At 40.1% G+C, this 22,560-nt stretch overlaps 2 protein-coding genes across 5 annotated transcripts in view; one reads left to right on the forward strand and one right to left on the reverse strand.

The window, feature by feature from the left end:
• Positions 1 to 129: 129 nt before the first annotated feature.
• Positions 130 to 5,644, reverse strand: cfap99 (cilia and flagella associated protein 99). Of its 2 annotated transcripts, XM_079640348.1 has the most exons (16): positions 5,573 to 5,627; positions 5,266 to 5,390; positions 4,415 to 4,559; positions 4,217 to 4,311; positions 4,021 to 4,127; positions 3,764 to 3,941; positions 3,564 to 3,644; positions 3,272 to 3,340; positions 3,061 to 3,147; positions 2,879 to 2,967; positions 1,967 to 2,171; positions 1,649 to 1,790; positions 1,404 to 1,555; positions 1,119 to 1,324; positions 809 to 1,001; positions 130 to 680 (listed from the first exon to the last, which is right to left on the reverse strand). In XM_079640348.1, exons 2-16 carry the CDS (start codon positions 5,377 to 5,379, stop codon positions 573 to 575), a joined length of 1,971 nt encoding a protein of 656 aa, XP_079496474.1. In that variant the 5' UTR covers positions 5,380 to 5,390; positions 5,573 to 5,627; the 3' UTR covers positions 130 to 572. The 2 variants fall into 2 exon arrangements, with proteins under 2 accessions (XP_079496474.1, XP_079496473.1); XM_079640347.1 differs by having other exon boundaries at positions 5,266 to 5,644.
• A 1,257-nt stretch (positions 5,645 to 6,901) lies between these two features.
• zfyve28 (zinc finger, FYVE domain containing 28) overlaps positions 6,902 to 22,560 on the forward strand; it is a 28,005-nt gene continuing 12,346 nt past the window's right edge. For all 3 annotated transcript variants that reach the window (XM_079693021.1, XM_079693022.1, XM_079693023.1), the window contains exon 1: positions 6,902 to 7,263. In XM_079693021.1, coding sequence (XP_079549147.1) covers positions 7,228 to 7,263 — 36 coding nt within the window. In that variant the 5' untranslated portion in view covers positions 6,902 to 7,227. The remainder of the gene's footprint in view (positions 7,264 to 22,560) is intronic.

Below are 22,560 nucleotides of genomic sequence, written 5' to 3' on the forward strand. Positions count from 1 at the left end.
ATTCAGACAGATCTCCTGATGTTACACAGAGCAGCCACCAGGGGCGCCTGTTGTGTGATTAAAATCAAATGTGTGGCAAAGTACAGTATATTCTGTATAATTACAATCTATTAGTAAACCGTTACACAGACGATACATACATAAAAAAGATTTAAACAAATATGCCGTTTTGATTTCATATATTCATAATCTATTTCTGCTTTTCAATGGGAGGGATTCTGGCATGATGATGACTAATAATGAGTAACACATTTTACAGTAACTTGTTGCCAAAACAGACACCCATCAAAAACAACACAGAACTTTTTAGGGAAGGGACATTTTCTTTGTAAGTCATGAGTTGAAGGTCCACATACAGGTGGAATCTACTACGGGGAAACATTGGTGCTATTTATTGTACACCTCAAATAACATCATTTCTGGAAATAAATCATAATGGCACTCAAACATTTCCACACTTATTTTTATTTGAAATGTATCAACAAATAGACAAAAAAATCCTCCCACACGTTTCTTGCAGCAACTGACGATCTCTCTGGTCTAAAAAAGAACATTCACAGGCCTATGCATATTTATGTCTTGAGCGTTTCTGTCTGAGAAACAACAGAAGGAGCGTCCTTCTGGATGTGACGCTCGAAGCTCAGCTCCAATTCCTCCCAGCTTGTATCAGTCAGGCTTTCCTGGCAGTAAAAGAAAGAGAGAGACAAATATCATTTACTGCTGCTGCCATGTGAAAACGCAACACTAACAAAAACAGACAACACACTGAGAGAAGCCAGTTCCTCTTTGTTCTGGATTTCACACTCACTTTGTTGTGTGTTCCTGTGTTTCTAACAGTGTGTGCTGCTGTCGGCTCAGAGGGTTTGGCCTCCTTGCTTTGAGTTTGTTTCAGTCTTTGGCGCTCTTGCTGTTTCTCTTCAAGTTTCTTCTGCAGAGCCAAAACTGTCTCATCCTGAGTCATCGCCTGCCGATAAAATGGCCTGGATTTCCTCTCCTCTTTCCTGCAACATGCCAGAACACCTCATGACTGTGTGGGGGATATTTCAGTGTTTGTGTATGTCTGCTTTACCCCTATATTTTCCTACCACAATCAAATGAGAGCCACATATTTTCCTGACCTGATGGCAGCAGCCTGTGCCAGCGCTCTCCTGTGGAGCTCGATGGTGTCCAGCTGCTCCAGCAGCAGCTGCTTCTTGTTTTGCTTCTCCTCCAGGATGTGCTCCCGTTTCTCCTGCTGCTCTGTCTGCTGCGCCTCCCCCAGCAGGGCCAGACGCTCCTTCAGCTCCACCAGGGACATCTCCCCCAGCAGCTCATGGCCTGCAGTCTGACATGGCACAATCGATTCACAAGAAGTATGTGAAACTTTCTCAAATGTTATGGCATCCATGCCTTCCTTCACCCACCTCTGTGTCGTCAAAATTCCTCACTCTTATGTGAGGAAGCGATTGAATGGCACGGATTTCACGGATGATTTCAAATTTTCTGCTGAGCTCTGCTTGTGCCTCCTCCAGTGCTTGACGAAGGAGCTCCTGTCTTTGCTCTGAGACTTCTTTCACTGTGAAGTGTGAGTGAGATGTATGAGAATGAAAAGGAAACCATGGAGAAGAGGCCATTGCATCGCATGTGATGTGAAATAAGGAGGCCTTACCTATACTTTGCTTGAATTTCTGTATCCTCTCTTTAGCTGCTTTTGAGTTCTTGTGTCCTTCTGCCACTTGTTGCACTAAGTCTCTTATTTCCTTTTCCTCCTGCATCCTTTTCTCCGCATATGACCGCATCAGCTGAGCTCTCTAAGAAAAAATAAAAGCCACATTATCCATGCAATTATAAAGAACTTTCTTTAAAAGGTTTTTGCAGAGAACACATAACTGTATGACACGTTTCCAGTCTTGTTACAAACTTTAAAGCACTATGTTATCTTATGTAAATGAATGTTATTGTCATTTGTCAATGTATCTTTACCCACCTCTTCTTTCTTTAGCTGAGCAGCCTTCTGGTTGCGTTCCATTATGCGTGTGCGGGCCATAGCTGCCTCCTCATAACTGATGCGTCCCTCCAGGTGTCTGCGCTCAATCTTGGCCAGCTCCTCCTGAAGGTCCCTCTCACGCATCTCCTTCTGCCACTGGAGGAAAGACGAGGGCTCACGTGCCCCTTCCACCAGACGCTCCATTCTGTATATAAACACAAAGAAATGACTCAACATCTGGCAGATCCAGTCTTATTCCAAACTCTGTTTTATTCTAGCCATATATGGGCTTTTTCTGCTAAAGTCCAGTCTTATTCCACCTTGTTTAGTCTAGTTAAGATTGATTGATTAAGGATAAAGATATTTTTTCCACATTTGTTATATAGAACATCTAAAAAAAATGTAAGCACAAGTATTTTCAAAATGATCATTTATCATAAACATTATAATTTGAATGTTGCTCGCATTAAAATAGTTTTGCCTTCTATTCCAGTACTGTGTTATGCAGGATAGAATAGAATATATCTTTATTGTCATGATACAAAGTACAACATTTCTTTAGCCACTCTCACTGCAGTAAAAATTAAACTCAAATAAATAAATAAGAGTGGTAAAAGCAGAGTTTGTAGCGATGACAGTGCAATGAGATAAAATGAAATGTCAATGTGCATATTTAAACTTAGTCTAAAAACGTTAAATGTACAAAACTGTATAAATGTAGTAAGTTCATAAAGGGTTATAGTAATCAAAGGATGCAAGTAAAACATAAATATTTCTAAATGGTAATGTGTGCAGTCTTTGAGGGGCGGAGGTGTGTTTATGAATGTTCACAGTTGTTGGATACTGATCAGGTTAGAATACGTAATGCCACACACAAAGGTCAAGCAGTGGCAGTTGAAAGTAGCGCTGTACCTTTGCAGCTCCTCCTCCACCTGACGGTCGTACAGCGCCCCCTGCCTCAGGATGGCTGCACTGTTGAGCTTGATTGGCCAGCTGTTAGTCTAACAGAGGCAGAATTAGGATGTCTATATTAGTTGATATCCTTCACTATTAAACTGAAGACTTATCCACTGAAGTAATTTATTACATTTCACCTTATTGCTGGAGGGATTTCCAGAGGAATGAAATGAATTGAATTTGAGTTTTGAATCCAAGCTCTCCTTAATCTGAGACATCGCTCTCTGCAATACAAATGATGGTTTGTCAGAAATGTGAATTTTGGACTTTTATCAGTGTTTTATCTTTTTAAGTTAGCTTGGGAATTAATCAAAAAAATATTACTAAAGCACAGTCAATAGCCCCTACCTTGGTGTGTTCAGACTTCTGGGGATTAACACACCTGAACTGTTTCATATTTGCCTCATAGAGCAGTTCCTTTGGTAAAAAAAAAAATAGAGGTCATTAGAAAGGCATATAACAAAGCTACCATAAGTTATGATAATAATATGAGAGTAATAGTATCCATTATAAGTGTTTTGAAGTGCTGGAATGTAATAGTTATTTGTGTTTTGCTTAACGGTTGCATGTGATTTACATTACGTCTTTTTTTACACAGTTTCCTGTCATCTGGTGATAATAGTAAAAGCAGATATTTTACCTCAGTCTTTTGAAGGTTCTTTTGTTTGATCTCCTTGATCATCTGCATCTCCTTTGGAGCCTTGTATGTGCTATCTGGCACCTAAACAAACAGATTCTATGAGCCAATGATAAAGTCTTGTCTCTATGGTCTATAAAAGACAGCACAGAAACTAACTGTGGGACAATGTTTGGACATATATTATTGTAAATGATACTGACTGGTTTAGATTTTTCCTGCAGAGGAATGACCTCAGGCACAGGCAGAGGTCGAGGTTTAGGTTTCGTGAGAGAGAACTCCTGAAGCTCAGTTGTTTTGATGTGAGCTTTCTTGACCTGAGTCCCATGAGATATTTTGACGGCAAGCTGGTCCAGGAGAATATCCATCTCAGGGCGCCATCTAAAGGACAAATATTCTTTGATCCTTGACTTAAAAAAAAACATTGATTTCCTTCAAAATATTTTCCTTTTCTTCTCACCTTAGCAGAGGGCCAACCCAGAGTTTCTCCACATAGGCAGCCTCGTAGATATTATTCCACTCATCTTGTATCCACGTAGTGAGGTTTGTGAAAAAGAAAGTCAGGAACTATAGCCAAACACAAGACACACACTGTCACACAGGGCACAGTATTATGGTAATTTCCCTATGAAACAACAGTGATAAGACTTTCTTACTGTATGCATCTTCTTGATGTCCAGAGATTTAATAATGTTACTGAAGCGCTGAAGTCCAAGGTCATCAAGAGAAAAGGTGGCGAGGTAACAGATGACTGAAGAACACAATAGTATTATAAACATGTAAATGGAAATCTTGTTTTTTTTAAAGTCCAATTTTGATAAGAATGTAGGGGTTTGTTTGGTTCATTAACTTACTGACAAGCTGGCTGCGATCACCTCTAGATAAGCATCTTCCATTCTGGCCATAGAAGACATTGACAACTACGTCCAGTAACTTTGTTTGTTCAATGCATCCAGAAACTACATCAAGTATGAACTTCTGATGCAGATCATCCATGTTCTGTAACAAAAAACAACAACCAGCCTCAGGGAACCAGTGATATGACTATTTGATTTTAAAGACATATTGCTTTTACTGCACTACTACTCTAGTACTTTAATAATAATAATAATACATTTTATTTCTATAGCGCTTTTCTTGAACCCAAAGAAGTTTTACATTTGGGAGGGAGGGTAGACAAACTTTCGATTTTAATAACCTGCATTACTGATAAAGTTGCTACAAAACATAATCAACTACTAAATGACGAAGTATGCCCTAGAGATAACTCTTACCAACAAAAAAAGACTGATACAATGTGCTCTCATTTACAAGATGCAACATAAAATGAATCCAATAATTCATTATTCTAAACTGAGGTGGGAGAGCTACTGAGATCTTGTACTTAAGTCAGAGTGTAGAAATACTCAGTCACACGTAAAAGTCCTTCAATAAATAATGTTATTAGTAAGTAAAAGTTCAATATTCACCACTGAATTGTAGTGGAATAGAAGTAGCAAATACTCAAGAAAAGTACAAGTGATACCTCAAAATTGTACTTAAGTACAGTAATTGAGTAAATGTAATTAGTTATTTCCCACCTCTTATTCTACATGAGTACTTTTGGTAGCCTACTTTAAGGCTTTACTTTCAATACTTGTGTAAATGTGGGTTTGTACAATTTCCAATGTTTTACTGTAGCAGAAAAGTATATAGGCCAATTTACCTGCAGATCCTTTGAAGCTTCTTCCATGAAGTCATCCAAACACTGTCTGCCAGCTCTGAACCTATCGAGCAGCACAATGGCCTCCTTGGCAAGCGATCCATAGCTCGATGCCATTTTGTATCGATCTACAGAAAGCCGGGGGAGATTGATAACTGTGGTGAAAAGATCTTTGCTCAGATCAATGCTCCACAAAATACAGTATATATCCTCAACGGTCACGTGGGCTTCTCTGCTGTTTAAAGAGTAACATCTTAGTTCTACTTGAGAAAGTGTTGATAAAATAAGATACATTCATAGAAAGTTTTACCAAATACAATTCACGGCTTGTTTTCAGCGCACACAGTTGCCATGTTCAATCGTTGCTTAGCAACTCACTAGCGTAAACAGAAACGTATAGGCCTGCCTGAGTAATGCTTTACAAAAACAAGGATTAGCAACGTTAATGAAAATTAATGAGGTTTTTTGAAAGTATTATTAGTGGGCTGTTTTGTTCAACAGATTTACAATATACATGGTTTTAATCCATCGGATGCAGATTAACAGTGTGACATCCTGATCCTTTGTTGGCTACCATAACAATTATTATGACGTAGCTTGTTGTGACGTTTGTGCGAGCCATGCGCCGCCTTCAATGCTGTTGGAAATGTTGAAACAAGCACATCAAGTGACAAACACAATAAGGAATGAGGAATTGCCTGCTGATAAAAGTAATCAGATTAAGGCAGCCGACTTGTGTGTGATGATTACAAATAACTGTTGTTGGGAAAAGTGACTTCACATCAGGGTTTCTGAGGGGCTAGAGGCGAAAAGCTGATTACTGGACAAATCACATGGAAGCTGAGGTTCTTTAGCCTCACAATGCATCATCTGATTTCCTGCCATAATCTGATTAACATAAACTGATTATCGTGAGCATGTAAACAAAGTCACTGGGTTGCCACTCTTTAGTCACATATCTGATAATAAATAAAGGAAAAAATGTCCCTTTCCACTCAGAAATATCAAAAACACCATCATCTGCTGAAAAGGGGATTTTCTCTTTGTGTACATACAATAATGAGTGAAAGCAATTTTGGAATCCAATCATAAACTGAAATGAAAAGTACACGTTTAATGTAAGGGCTTTAAATCAGCAGAACAAAAACAGGGAGAATTGTGTCGTAGTCAAACTTTTGAAATGTTTTTATAAATTCAGATTCACATAATCTTGATTTTGAATGAGGAAGAAGTTATAGACCTATATTTTTTCTAAATTATAATAACAATACTACTACTATTACTTCTATAATAATGATAATTATCATTATTATAATAATAATAACATATTTATGTGGATCTTAAAAAAACAAAGGAAGAGATTTAAAGCAAGAAATTGAGTTTGCTAGCTTGTGGTCCGCCTTTATGTTCTTTATAAACATTATTTTGGTAACTGAAACGAATCATTACTAAAGTCAAAGATTTCCTTTTATAAAGAAACTGGATGGGGGAATTTAGAAAATAAAAAAAGTTCCACTGCAATTCTTACATGGTCTTTATTTGTACAGGACCAGGAGCGTATGGGAGCTCGGGGTTTGGGATCGGCCCTTGAAGGCATCAGTTCCTGGGAAAGTGGGAGGTGAATGTTGTCAACGTGACTGTCATCCAGTAACGTTAGAGGCTCAGAGCCGCCGGAGCTCCGTCTGTATCGTCAAGACTTGGAAAGTGGCCGGGCGGGGGAGACAGGCAGCCAACCTCGGGATTCAGGGAAGATGGAAATAAGTCGTTGCTTTATAATATCTCCTTTGTACGCGTTCAGAGCCGCGTTGTAACATTCAGGACAACTTACCGTGACTGTGTTTTTTTACATTTAACGTTTTGGAACCCAGCAGCGCGAAGCTAGCTTAGCAACCAGCTGCCGATAGTGTCAGACACTCAGGTACAGGAGAGGAGAGGAGGGTGACAAAGGAAGGTGGCGAGGGAACGATGAACCGCTTTCGAAAGTGGCTGTATAAGCCCAAGGTAAGTTATCTTCGATTCACACGCTGTGTCAGCTCTGCAGTCAAGTCATTTTTTATGCATAGCTCTGGAGATAGCTAGCCGATCAGTGTGGCTGGTTAGCCTGATCACTTCATAAACTGCCACACATCTGCTAACGTTAGCCTGTGTCCCTGATGTTATTAACCAGCACATATCCCTTTGTTGTTGTTGATGATGCTTTTGTTAGATAACAATGTTACAGTATGACAATGCACACTGATTTACACTTATTGATTTTCTTTTGCCTTCAGATGGCATTGTCATTATTGGTATGTTTTGTTGAAGTGATTTTCTTATGGGTTTATAGTCCATATTCATTGTAGAACCGTATAATCAGTCATAGTCTAATAGCAACAATAAAAGCATGAATAATTAATGCATAATGACAAAAATGACTGAATGAATGAATAATAATAATAAAGCACAAAAAATAAGAAATAACAACCAATATACTATATATGATAAAAAAGTAATTAAAAAAAGTTAATAGGATTTTAGGGCTGCTACTGATAATTACTTTCTTTCTTTTTTAAATCAACTGATTAATCTTCATGTGTAGAAAATAACAGAAAATAGTAAAATAAAATGCACATGTCAGTTTCTTTATGCTTGAGGAGAGTTGCTTTATGTCATACCGAAATATATTTAACTCACTAATAACACAAAGTAAAGCAGAAAAAACACCTCATAACTGGGAAGCTGAAACTTGAGAAATGACAGAAATGGGGAATTGACTGATCAAAATAGTTGTTATTTCATTACGTGTTATATTTTATAGCTTTGTTGCATTTGATTGGGTTATGTTTGTTGATTGTAGACCCCACCTGAAACTGGATCAATTGTAGTTAAAAGCAAAACCTGTTAAATCAGCTGCTGCTCCGGCCCAGGACTCACCATTTGAAGGCACAATCATCACTTTAGGGGTGAGCTCCTAATGGATTTGCTGAGATTCTTGAAATCAAGCTCAGAGTGTGGAAACATGCCTGACACAGCAGAGGACGTATTGAAGGCTTGATCGCCTTGTTTAACGAACAGTTTAATTTATGCCAACTGCAGCACTTTTTCACATTGAGTGAAAGTTAATATTCCTCCAGGGAGGTAATTTTTGTTAACTAAAAGCTTTTAGGAGGCAAAATTGTAAAGCACTCAACTAAATGCGACATCTTGCACACACAAAGTGGTATTGTTTTTTAGTGCTGTACCATCATTAGTAGTTCTTAAACATTAATTAACACATATTTTGTGACCAAGTTGCATTGAGAAACCCCTATCTGGTTATTTTTCTAGTGAATTTCTAATGTGGGTTTAACACTCTATATATGCACTCATCACCCTGTCTCACTTACTGATGCTCTTATGCAAAGTTCTCGATTTACTGAGAAGAAAGAGTATATATTACATTGAAAATCACTTGCGAAATGATGCATAACACTTGTACTACAAAGTGTTCTAATGAAGCCTCTTCTGGTGGATGGGTAAACAAGTATATTATTATCAACTGCAATGCATTTATATAAAACAAACATTAGTAATAAAGAACATAGAATTCCCTCACTTTGTACTCAATTAAGAATCTTGACTTTTGATAAAGAGCCTGGTGTTTTCTCCCTAGTTGACTCACAGGACAGGCTTGAATAATGTGTTAGTGTGTTTTATGAGCTGCACATAAACAAGTCCCGAAAGCAGAATTTTCTGTTGATAGAAACCGAGGAGAATATACTGCAGACAGCCTCTTAAACAAGCTGGTAAATGTGGTATATTGTTTTGTTTCTTGGCAAAGAAAGTCACATTTTTTACTTTACTTAAAAGATTTGTCAACATGTATTCCTAATAGGCAGTATTAGTTCATATGTCAGTCTCTCTGATAAAAGAAGACAGCTGCATTTCCATATCAAAGAATCACAGTAATTGGGAGTTTCTGCAACAGCAATGTCAGACAGGGATCAAATAAATTGCCTGTGATTATATATATCATCCACCTGCTCTTTACCACATACACACACCTGCGTCACTGCTCCTTTCTCTGTTTAACCATGTTTGCTGTCACAGCATTATGGCGCTCCATTGTTGGGTTTAGGCCTAAGTGTTGGGGTTCACCAGAGTATTGTCGCATTCATGAGTGTCTTCTGACCCTGTGTGCTGAGCTATTACATCAGTGCCTTTTCTGCCAAAACACAGCTATGGAAGGTATTAACAGAATTACACATGAGTCTGTGGGTTTAAAATGATCGGTTCTGCCTCAAAGTAGTGAGGAGAACAGCACTAAAAGGCTTAGTAATTACACCAATCAGTATGAAAAGACAACAGGAATGAAAGGACGGCTCAGATCGCGTTATGCTCCTTTTGTTAACCGGCAGCTAAGCTAGCAAGTAGTTTGAGAGAAAATATTTCTTTGGTAATTAAAATCTGTGCCCACATATTCTGGCATTTAGGGTTTAGCATTGTCATTTTGCATCAACAGTAAGCAGTTTAATATTGAACTATGTTCTCCTGGAGACAGAAAAGTGTCGATTCAGCATGTTCCCTTGACTGAAGCAGAGCTATTGATATTTGCAGAGCTGCTCTTTACTTCCCCAGATAAGTCCCACTGTGGAGGACTTTCTTTTGCCCCGGCTGCTACACAATCCCTTCCAAGGGGGTGCAGCTCTGTGCGGGACATAGTGTACCTGCCTATTCTCCCTGAACCTGCCATCAAAGTGCCCCTTTCTGTAAAAAGTTAAATGTATAGGAATGGTTTGTCTTGCTCTCCTGTAAGGGTGTGTGGGGAAGGCTGTAATGGTTATCTCACCCTCTTAGTAAAGATATTTTAAACTGGTTCAACATGTTGTTATGTACACATAGTTCACATTTCCCCCCCCAAATATCTACAAAGGAGATCTTGCTACTGTGTATTTAGTGCACTTTTATTTGACTGCTCACGAGTTGAACTTTGACCGTACATTCAGCAGGGGAAAGTTCCAGAAGGTTGAAACCAGGGTAGAAGTATCCATAACAATCCGCTTCAGCACACACCCCTGCAGTCCCAAACAGAGATGAGACCTGGCCTAGCAGTCAAAATGGCCACTGTCTCCTCGCCTCTCATTCATCAGCAGCAAACTTGCAGAGTTACCGGTGGCGAGAGAGAGAGAGAGATGTCAGGAGGCTGGACCTGTACACTTCCTGTCTTGGTTGTTATTCCATCATGCATTCAGGGGCTGACCTTCAGCTCCATACCGCCTCATCAGTCAGGGTGACAGCCTCACAGCTCCTCCAGACCGGGTGCACTCACCTCTGTCTACAGGACGCTACTCATTTGCCTCTGTTCTCCCCCTCGTCCCACTAGACGGTTTAATGCGTGTGGGTACTAGCTAATTCTGCACTCATATCGAAATGTCAAACAGATATCGGTGTTTAACAATAGGCTGTTGTGTTTGTGATCATATTTAAAGCTAATGCCTGATTACTTTGATTATGTCATCCAATTCTGACAGGTCACTGATTCTTGCTAACTTTATTTTTGAAAAATATAATTATGGTCATTTTAAAAGAGTTGACCTTAACGTAAGTTCCCAGCTTATAAGGAGATGTTCAGTTTAACATCCTAGTTATACCTTCATTCTTTCATTTTTTTATAAATGTTCTTATTTCATTTGATTTCAATAATGTTTTTTTAAATATGAATTTGGTTTTGCAAAATGAAGTGCATCAAAAGCTACATTTCTGCACCTCAACTCCACATGCAATAAATGCATTTAGATTTCAATAACACTTTTTGTTTATAAAATGTCTGTTATGCATATTTATATTTAATATAGAGTAAAATAAAATAGCAATTTTGGTTATTGGCTTTTTAAAACCTAAACTCCAGTTCACATGGTTTTCTCTTGGCATTCCTGATGCATTTAAGGATATCTAGATACATTAAATCCTGGTATGTTACAGTAAATCATTCAAACAATACAATTATTCATTAAAATATGGCTATATTTAGTCTTTTTTCAATCCTCCTAACTACTGTATAGCTATTCATTATTTTCACAAATATTCATATTTTCTATATAGAAAAATGTAGAAAAGGGCTTATCACAATTCCTTAAAGTCCTTGCTGGCATTTTAAAACAAGATATTTAAAAAACCTATTCGAATTCTATCCTAGGAGACCAGCAACTATTTGCATTAGATACGCTAGAACCAATGTATTTTTAAGTTAGCTTATTAAAAAAAATACTTAAAAGATCTTTCATTGATCTTTCATTTTAGCTCTAAATAAACGTTTAACTTACGTACACTATAGTAAATGGTTTAAGGTGAAATCTCATCAAATGAATGTTGTGAAATCATTTGTACGCATGTTGATTTAATGAAACACGACAAAGCATGTTACTAATCATTTTGTGGTCGTACATCATTGTCAAGCCCCCATAAAAGATGCTTTAGAGAGGGTTGTCTACACTGTCAGAGAGAAAAAGCCGACGTGTTGACAGCTGACGTTTTCCCACAAAGCAACACATTTTTACTTATCATCCACTAAGGAGCCATGCACTTTCCCTCCTGCTGCCAGCTGTGTGGGCTACTTAAAATGCAGCCGTTGAATTTCATTCTGAAAGGAAACGTTCAACTATGAGGAGGTGGTAATGACGCATGGTTAAAACATCAGTAATAGCTCAATATGTCTAATAAAAACACACTGTGTGGAAGTAGAGGCAGGGTCATTACAGTAATAGATGAGCAGGAGGTTTCCTATTGGTAATGCTTTTCCAAGATCTGTGACAGATCTGCTAAAAACCCCAAGACTTAGATGGCCATGACTTTAAAAACCTCTTAGGTTGAGTGCTCTCTTTTAGATAGCTTGTAATCATGAAACCATTGGATCACAGAAAAAGAAAATTAATTCACAATTTTTTTGTATAATTGTTAGTGTTCAGTTTGACTATCAACCTGACATGCCCAATACTTGCTGTTTTAGGGTTCCTAAATATAAGGATTTGTGACTTTTCATTTGTTTCTTTTAAGTGTAATCTTTTTTATTTGAAGGCAGATTGGGCTCTAGGAATTGTGCATTTTCTGAAATTGTATTGACCAAATGTTTTTTTTTTAGGTCAATCTAACACAAATGTACCCTGCTCCTTGATAAACTACCATTATATCAGTTTAATATTATCCCATTTACATACTTTTAAATAGATGTTGTTACTTTTTCAGAAATAATATATTACCATGTATCAAAAAAGGAAAATAAAAAATCCCTCATGTTTGTTTTGATCAGATCACGCCTCTTCTTCCCGGACATATTTTGTTACCGTTCTCAATAGGTGGTGAATCATGGCTGTTTTCCCCTTCAGTAAGGATTGCTTCTACAGAACAGAACAGGCCTGGCTGTAGTCCGTACATGATCTAACTCTCTTCCTTTGTCCTTAATTTGTCGTTCATCCCAACCCCTGCTTTGTTTGCGAATATTGTGAACATGCAAGAGGAAGAAATGAGGGTAGGTGAAGCGATTAGGGCCTCGTCTTTGCAAACATGAATCAGCACTGTTGGCACAGAGACGATGTGAGAGGGAAGAGCAAACTGCTTATCAGCACCCATTGAGGATGCTTCATATAGCCTTGTTTCTGGGGTTCTTTGTGGACGTCCCATTCTGCTTACCCCCCCGCCATGCGGTAATTGATTTGGTGTCAACTGCCAGGATTTAGAGAGCTGACCCAAGTGCAGAGCGAGACAGCCGGGCGATTGAAGGCCTTTTTTAAATTCATTGCAGGATTGGGGAATCAGGGCCCGCCGTCTGAGGTGTGGGGAAGTGATGATTGAAAGAACATAGCTGTGGAAGGTGAGTGAGATTTAGAGGCAACACAAAAAATCAGCTTGTATCGATTGAGAAGGCTGCACTCACCGACTGCAACTCATTCCTTATTGGAGATGATTTCTCTCTTATTTCCCACTGAGGATAAACATAAAGCATGCATTAAAGGTGCACTTTGAGTCTGATTGTTGAGTAAGAGCCAGGAAAAGGAGAGCCTCCCCTCCTGCTCTGGGCTGCGTCTTATCAGCAGGGTAGAAAGGGAGGGAAAGGAGGAGAACAGTATGGCTGTATTTTTGGGATTAGATTTTGGCCTTGGTTACAGTTGGCAGGAGATAAGATGAAAGGATGTCTCTCTTTAGCTGCTCTAGTGTTTCTTCTTACTGGACTATAACATTGATATTATAACTTCAATAGAACACAGTATGGTTCATAACTGGATATGTCCATGCTTTTTTATGCTGTAGTTTTTAATAATTCTATAATTGACAGTGTTCATTCCAAAATAACACTTTGTTTGGAGAAGTGAAAAGATTACCGCTATACTTGTTAATTATTCATCCATTTTATTATCACTTATGTTGCTGTTCTGCAGTGAGGTTTAGATGTTAGTGGTGCTATCCCAGTCCCATGTTACATTTCATCTTTGCAGACAGCAATCACAGCTGTGTGTTTACGCACACACATACTGTTAGTGTTCAGGGCTGTCAGTATGTATCATTTGGCTCAGCCGGAACAATGCTGGCTCTCAGTCACTGTTCTTAAAACAATGAAAGGTATGTGGACAGATTTAGACTGACTCTGAGTCATGCACATCCTCAGCAGAGAAGAGGGGGTGTGGGTCAACATGGTGCAGAGGAATTATCCAAACTCATAGTTGGTTTGTTTAAGTTTTATTCTTAAATGTTAGGCATGCCAGTTTTTCTCTGTCTCCACAAAAACAGCCAGTTCTGGGTTGTATCTTTGTTCCTTGCATAAGAGCCCCCCTGCGTTTGCTGGGAAGGTGTCCCCAAGTGCCCCCACACTACCATCGGGCGATCCTGGACACGACTTGTGGACACCTAAATCCTCCGCGCCCCCCAGTGTCACCTCGGCCTGTCATGCTAATCCGTGTGCCAGGCACATGCACAGGTCGTTGCTTTGTCCAAATGCCAGATTAGGGCAGCCCTCTGAGAGGAGCACACAGATTATGCCATCAGTCCAGATGGGCGGACCACTCTGAATATATTGAGTCAATGCAGTTAAATCTGCAGTCTGCTGTGCATCCGACTGTCTGCTGTGCATCCGACTGTCGGATGGTTAATGCAGTTATACTCCTCAGCTGTGATTAGTGCCTTGGATTTGATTGAACAACTCTAAGAGAATATCTTCGCCCATCTTGAAATGTGATTTCAGTTGTGGTTTATGCCTGAAAAGTCACTATCAATAACTTAGTAGCTACAGAAAACAACAAAGATATGAGAAACTCCTGATGCAAGCTAAACATGAAAGCAATGACACAACACATCTGAATGTACCTCAGCATCACTGCATTCACAAGAAAAAATACCTTTCTGCCAAACTAAGTATAAATAATGGCTGAGGAAGTTTCTCGTTTGTGACCGAAACAAATGGCTCTCTCTTGCCTGGCTTTAATGCTGAGTCCTGAATAATAAATAAGGATGAACTGTATCCGGCTGCTTTTGCCAGTCTGCCAACTGACTGGATGAAGCCCCCCCCCCCCCCCCCCTACAATATTTGCCTCCTTGGAAGGCAGCCAGAAGTCAGGAAATTGAGCCTGGAATAGAGTATGGAGGGCAGAGGCAAGGCTTCTCATAAGTCCCCTGAGTGGGCTCAACTGATGCTATGGACGTTCATGAAGCATTAGCCGGACGGCCTCCATCACCATCTGAATAGATATGAAGCCCGGAATCAGCCGCTCAAGGAGAAAGCTGCTTGAGATGAGGAAAATGTTGATCGCACAGCATCAGGCAACACTCAGTGACACGCGTCAATAAGGGTCGCACTGCCATCGCCTCTTATTGATTAAATGATAAACAAAATGGTCAGAGATTTCACAAAGTCATTGTGAAACGGTGTGATTGAGGGGGCTTAACAGTAATTGTCACTTTGGATGACGTTTTGGGAGACTAATAGTCTGAAATGATGGGTTTGTGACCGCAGTGGATAGAGTTTTTGAGTCATCTTAAAGGGCACCCAGGACAACTGACAGCAGGACTATAACAGGAGAGTCTCTGCCACAGGGGACAGGAGCCGAATCTGCTGAATCATTCCCTCCCTTACGCAGTTTAGGGCCGTCATCGGTGATGATGACACGACTAGCAAAGAGTTCAGGAGTCAGATCCCCAGATGTTCGTCCTGACTTTCATACAACACTTTTAGTACACTCATAGGAAGGTGTTGTTTATCGACTGTGTTGACTGTTACTTTTCTGTTTCTTCTCTTGCCAGGGTACATTTTCTTTTTATTTGTGTTCTTAAATTGATGTGAGTATTGTATGACCACCTTTTCTTTAACCATTAAACTCTCAACTACATGTCCACACCAATACTTTACTCTGTGCCAACCTATATTCTGTAAGCAGACATCTTGCATTTTAACATCATCACAGGTATCACATATATCACATTACCCCTTTTCTTCAGGTAACGTTAGCCTTTTTACTTAGTAACTGTTACACTTGGCAGTAACGGTGCACATGTCGAGTTACAACTATTCTCTTCTCCAGGTCAAGTCTGTGCGGTTTAACCTGTTTTAATGAAGTTACTTAAGTCTCCTCATTTAGTAAACAGTTTGACCATGCAGGCTAACTGGCAATGCAAATGTCTTTGCATACCTGTTTCTTTTTAGTATTCAATACATGATAATTCCACTGTACATTCAACTTGTAGAGTGCCTCCTCTAGCATCGTGATCTATCTCAAAGTAAATCAGCATGTCTCGAACATTGCCTGCCTTTGACTTTTCCCCCATGATGCAATGCTGCAGGAATGTTCCCTCTTGTGTGAGGAATGCAGCAGGAGGAGGCAATAGGATGGCATCTGTCTCAAATACTTATTTTCTTCCTCCGTCAGCGTTGAACTATATGCTTCATAAATCTCAACATGAATGCCAACACTCTGTGGGCCGTGTTGGGCCTGCGTTAGAAACATGTCTTTCACTGTCTCCCACTCTTGTTCCCTGTTTGGTCATCGTGACATTTTTTATCATAGACCCACTCATTGTTTGTCATGTCAAATCTGACTCCTGACTGATGACATCATTGACTTTCTCACTGTTCCCAGATGACCTTTGGATGTAAAGATAAATACCTGAACTGTTCAGTGGGATGTTTGCTTCCTTTTTTAATTAACATTTCCGTTTTGTTATTTCCCATTAGCCTACACATTTTGAAAACAATCGTAAAGGTATTTCCATTGTGGCAATGCCAATGCAAAGATGAATATTACTAGTACACGCTGCTGATTATTTTTATATCTTGCTATTATACTGTCACTATCTATTCATATTCTTTCCAGATGAGTTATATATAGAGCATGTATGTGACCTTATTAAGAAATAGCACTTAATGGATGGTGTGAAAAACGTACTATAGGCCTATTGTATGTGCCTGCTGTAATACAGATTGTGTGTAGCCTGTTAGGTTAGGTCTGATAAAATGCCTTGTACATACCGCATTTTATCCCAAATATTCACAATTTTGCTCTGTGGGACAAACTGGGTTTTATGTGGGCAAGTATCTATATGTGTCCATTAGCAAGAAGAAAATGCCATCTGCTTTAATCAATGCTGTTCTCTAACTCACCCTACAGAAGCTCTTGCAGAAAACTCAAGTATCTCACAGAAAAGGACCCTTCTAGTTCTCTCAGCAGAAACATGACATCACTATAAATAAAGGTTACCAATTGTCAAAATATAGCCATCTCAGTCCTCCAAATAACCTTTCAAATGTAAGATATGTTTCCCTCCTCGCAGTTACAATGCGACAAGTACCCAAGCTGTAGGTTATATCTCTGTGTTTTCCCCTTGCTGTTTGTTTCATTATTAATGAGAGAGAGTGAGGGAACAGCACCATGTATCATATTCAGGGAGAGAGGCGAGGGCCCACAGGGAGAGCAGCACGCAACAGGAAGCACTGCAAACTTCAGGGAAAAGGTCCTGTGAGAGGATTCCGTAAATACCAGTATGCAGTTCGACTTCAAAAAGCATCTCCAGACAGTGGACGCTCTGCAGTTAAAACGAGCCTGTTTACCGTTGTAGCTCTGCACAGTCATGCGGTCCTCTTTAAGCTCCAGTACCGTCATTGGAGGCTCGTGGTTTGGGATGATATACGTCGGCATGCGGTCGCCATTTTCAAAACCATTAACCTTTCGAACAACGTGAACTCTCCCTAGGATGTGTGTGAGTGTATATGAGTGAATACAGTGTTTGTTGATGCACTGTCACATTTTAATGGCATTTGCGTGGGTGTAAGCAAGCAATACAAATGATACATTGTTGTTTACATGTGTTGTTTGTCAGTGTCTCTTCCCTACCTTCTGTGTTTTTGCTGTACAGTAAGTGTTCCTCACGCAGCAGCGAAGGGATTTGCTGCACTGTGCTGTTCCGACCCACACTGAGGGAGCACGGTGGGAGATAATGACATACAGTGGGGCAAAACAAAAAATTTAGTCAGCCACCAATTGTGCAAGTTCTCCCACTTAAAAAGATGAGAGAGGCCTGGAATTTTCATCCTAGGTATACCTCAACTATGAGAGACAAAATGAGAAGAAAAAATCCAGAAAATCACATTGTCCGATTTTTAATTGGTAAATTCCTCGGTAAAATAAGTATTTGGTCACCTACAAACAAACAAGATTTCTGGCTCTCACAGACCTGTAACTTCTTCTTTAAGAGCCTCCTCTGTCCTCCACTTGTTAACTGTATTAATGGCACCTGTTTGAACTCGTTATCAGTATAAAAGACACCTGTCCACAACCTCAAACAGTCACACTCCAAACTCCACTATGGCCAAGACCAAAGAGCTGTCAAAGGACACCAGAAACAAAACTGTAGACCTGCACCAGGCTGGGAAGACTGAATCTGCAATAGGTAAGCAGCTTGGTGTGAAGAAATCAACTGTGAGAGCAATTATTAGAAAATGGAAGACATACAAGACCACTGATAATCTCCCTCGATCTGGGGCTCCACGCAAGATCTCACCCCGTGGGGTCAAAATGATCACAAGAACGGTGAGCAAAAATCCAAGAACCACACGGGGGGACCTAGTCAATGACCTGCAGAGAGCTGGGACCAAAGTAACAAAGGCTACCATCAGTAACACACTACGCCGCCAGGGACTCAAATCCTGCAGTGCCAGACGTGTCCCCCTGCTTAAGCCAGTACATGTCCAGGCCCGTCTGAAGTTTGCTAGAGAGCATAGATGATCCAGAAGAGGATTGGGAGAATGTCATATGGTCAGATGAAACCAAAATAGAACTTTTTGGTAAAAACTCAACTAGACGTGTTTGGAGGAGAAAGAATGCTGAGTTGCATCCAAAGAACACCATACCTACTGTGAAACATGGGGGTGGAAACATCATGCTTTGGGGCTGTTTTTCTGCAAAGGGAACAGGACGACTGATCCGTGTAAAGGAAAGAATGAATGGGGCCATGTATCGTGAGATTTTGAGTGACAACCTCCTTCCATCAGCAAGGGCATTGAAGATGAAACGTGGCTGGGTCTTTCAGCATGACAATGATCCCAAACACACCGCCCGGGCAACGAAGGAGTGGCTTCGTAAGAAGCATTTCAAGGTCCTGGAGTGGCCTAGCCAGTCTCCAGATCTCAACCCCATAGAAAATCTTTGGAGGGAGTTGAAAGTCCGTGTTGCACAGCGACAGCCCCAAAACATCACTGCTCTAGAGGAGATCTGCATGGAGGAATGGGCCAAAATACCAGCAACAGTGTGTGAAAACCTTGTGAAGACTTACAGAAAACGTTTGACCTCTGTCATTGCCAACAAAGGGTATATAATAAAGTATTGAGATTAACTTTTGTTATTGACCAAATACTTATTTTCCACCATCATTTGCAAATAAATTCTTTAAAAATCTGACAATTTGATTTTCTGATTTTTTTTTTTTCTCATTTTGTATCTCATAGTTGAGGTATACCTCGGATGAAAATTACAGGCCTCTCTCTCATCTTTTTAAGTGGGAGAACTTTCACAATTGGTGGCTGACTAAATACTTTTTTGCCCCACTGTAAATCCTCTACCAGGGCCAGCCTCTCTAATTACGCCCACTCTTCTGGGGAGCTTTCACACTATATTAACCTTTGTCAACTCCTCTCATCAGGATTAAGGCTATATTTTATGAATTAACTTGGTGTTAAATCAACAGAGTAGCTGGGCAAATGAAAGAACAATCTGTTAAGATGGTCTGCCCTACTTACCTTATTTAATTTTGTCTTACAGATTGGAAGTGTGTGTTTCTGTAATATGCTTTATGCTAGTGCTGCTCAGGACTGCTCCTTTTACATCGCTTTATCTCAGTTTCGTTTTTTTTTGTACAAGTATATATATTTGCGGATGGTGACTAAGAGTTACATTCATTGTTGGCTATGTATTTGGAGGAAACTATGCTAACTTGAATACTTCACCTGTGTACACCAAAGGGCTGTAGTAGCATATACTTACACATAAAAAGTAATGATGATGTTTACTTGCCCTCTGTTAGAAAACCACCTAGCATTGAGCTTGGTTCTGGAGACGGCAGCTGTCCATGCCTCACACCGAATTTCACTCATGCAGAGCTCTAAATACTGTACATGTTATTCCCGCACTGCACATGGAAAATAGAGTGATGAAGGAACACAAGGCCTTCCCCTGAGCAACTATCAGACCTAAAGGTCACATTAGAGCACATCAAGAGTGATGAACCTCCCTCTGTATTTCTCATTTCCTTGATGCCTGACTTCAGTTTTGCAGCTGAAATGAATAATTTACTCACCTTATGAGATCATCTAGGTCAGGGGTCTCCAACCTTTTTCTAACCGGGAGCTACTTTTGAAAAAATAAAGTGGCCAAGAGCTACTCATGTTGTTTTATATAGATTTCAGTGCACATATCACATTTGTGACTCAAGAGCAGAAACATTAACATTAACATGAATAAACTTGACTTTCTCATGAAGAGAAAAAAAGACAAATAATCACCATGCAATACTGAGTTCTGCTTTAACATCAATAACTACAGTAAACAGTTTTACAGATAAGAGTGCAAAGTTCCTAATTGTAATAATAACATTTCTAGCTCTATAATTTAAATTATTTCAAGCATTTCACAAATTTGTTTCACATGTAAAAGGGGAATATGGCTTGTGCTTTTCTCAACTTGCATCAAGCAAACATATGTCTTCAAACATTCAGTCTGTCACTGCATTGTTGTCTTTCTCCTGACTCAGCTAATGTGACACCTGGCACTGCATAGCATCCACCAGAGCACTGTACTGGGCTGTGTATCCTGACAAATTCACTCTGATTGAGTCATTGAGGTGTTCATCAGTAAGTCTTGTCCTGAATTTGGATTTGATAAAGTTCATATCAGAGAATGCTGATTCACAGCGATATGTTGACCCAAATAAGCAGGACAGTTTCAGTGCAGCAGTTTGAATGTTTTTGAATTTCTCTGGGTCCAATAGCTTCCAGAAATCTTTGTCCATCTGATGTGCTTTCAGCTGAATGTCATTCTGGAGATTGATTATCTCCAGCTCCAACTCTGAAGCACTGAGACTGAAAAGGCTGGCCAGTTGCTCAGACATGTCAGTAACATCCACGATGTTGAATGGGTTAGCAAGGAAACTTGCACAGGGCTCAAGCTGTTTAAAGTCAAGAAACCTGTCCTCAAATTCCTGCCCAAGCTTAGTTAAGCAGTCACAGTACTTTGATAAGTCAAGAAAGCCAGCAGCAGCTTTATTCTCCTGCAGTACTTTTTGAACAGAGGGGAAATGATGCAATTTATTTCCCTTTACTTGCTGGAGATATAGACACAGATTTGCTTTAAAGGCCTTTACAGCACTAATCATGTCACATACTGTTTTGCCATTGCCTTGTAGTTGGAGGTTAAGCTGGTTTAATTTTCCTGTCAGATCAGTCAAAAAGGCCAGGTCAAGTACCCAACCAGCATCAGATAAGATGGAGGTGTCCTCCCCCCTCTCTTCCATGAAGAGCTTTACCTCATTCAGCAAGTAGAGGAAGCGCTGTAGGATTTTCCCTCTACTCAACCACCTCACCTCAGCATGGAGAAGGAGATCTCCATATTCAGCTGACAGTTCCTCAAGAAAAACTTTGAAGCTCCTGTGTTGCTTTGCCTTCGCTCGGATAGAGTTTATTATTTGTATCACAGGTTTCATGACGTGATTGAAGTCCATAACTTTGGCACAAAGTGCTTCTTGGTGAATGATGCAATGGTAACTCAGGAAACGTGGGAAATATGGATCTGACTTACAATTTGCGATAAAACCGTTGTGGCGACCTCTCATAGCCGGGGCTCCATCAGTTGTTATGGATACAAGCTTCTCCATTTGCACGCCTTTATTTATGAAATAATTCTTAATAGAATTATACACGTCCACACCTCTTGTTGTTGTTTTGAGTGGAAGCAGTGTCAGAAATTCCTCTTTCGCCGTAAAATCCTCAAACACCATCCGGATGAACACAGACAGCTGAGCTGTGTCGCTCGCATCCACCGACTCGTCGCACTGTATGGAGAACCACTTGCACCTGACCATGTCCCGCTCCAACTGTCCCATGGCATCCACTGACAGCGCCGACACTCTCCTCGCCACAGTGTTGTTTCCCAGTTGCACATCGTCAATGGCAGACATTATCTCCGACTTGCTCTTGTGGTCTCGGAACAAAGTCTCTGCCATAACAGACATCGCTCCCTTAAGAACACCGCCATCAGTGAAAGCTTTTTTGTTCTTTGCCAAATACTGAGCGACTCGGAACGATGCTTCTGTAGCTAGGCTAGCTTTCTTGGCAGGCTTCGTGAACAATGACTGCTGCCTTTGTAGCGTAGCTTTTAATTGTTGTACCTTCTCAACGCGAAGGCAACTGCCGGCGGGATACTCCTTTGAAAAGTTTTCGTGAAGTGCCGCTCGACATTTCCCTTCTTCCCCACCGCAACACTCGAGCCACAAATTAAACACACACACTTGTCTTTGATGCTCGTAAATAAAAATTCATGTTCCCACTCGTCATGAAAGTAGTATATTTTAGATTTCTTCTTTGACGGACCTTCCTCAGTTGTCATGACTGCATCTTACATCTCTTTTTCTCTATCTTTCTTACACTCAAAATATACTACATAAATAAATATGTCTCAACATGTCAACTGCACTTTAGCGCCCTCTGGTGAGCTACTCGGAAAACCTCCGCGAGCTACTGGTAGCTCGCGATCGACGTGTTGGCAACCCCTGATCTAGGTGGTCTTGGACACTGGGATTTTTTCCTTTCTGTCA

The sequence above is a fragment of the Notothenia rossii genome (assembly GCF_949606895.1).
Source record: "Notothenia rossii genome assembly, chromosome: 7".
Lineage (NCBI taxonomy): Eukaryota > Metazoa > Chordata > Actinopteri > Perciformes > Nototheniidae > Notothenia > Notothenia rossii.

Coding starts and splice junctions, on each gene's coding strand:
- cfap99 (XM_079640347.1), bottom strand. CDS start 5,556: ATGTATCTTATTTTATCAACACTTTCTCAAGTAGAACTAAGATGTTAC. Junction 3,148..3,271: donor AGAAGTCTGAACACACCAAG/GTAGGGGCTATT, acceptor TTTGTATTGCAG/AGAGCGATGTCTCAGATTAA. Junction 2,172..2,878: donor GTGGAGGAGGAGCTGCAAAG/GTACAGCGCTAC, acceptor GTTTATATACAG/AATGGAGCGTCTGGTGGAAG.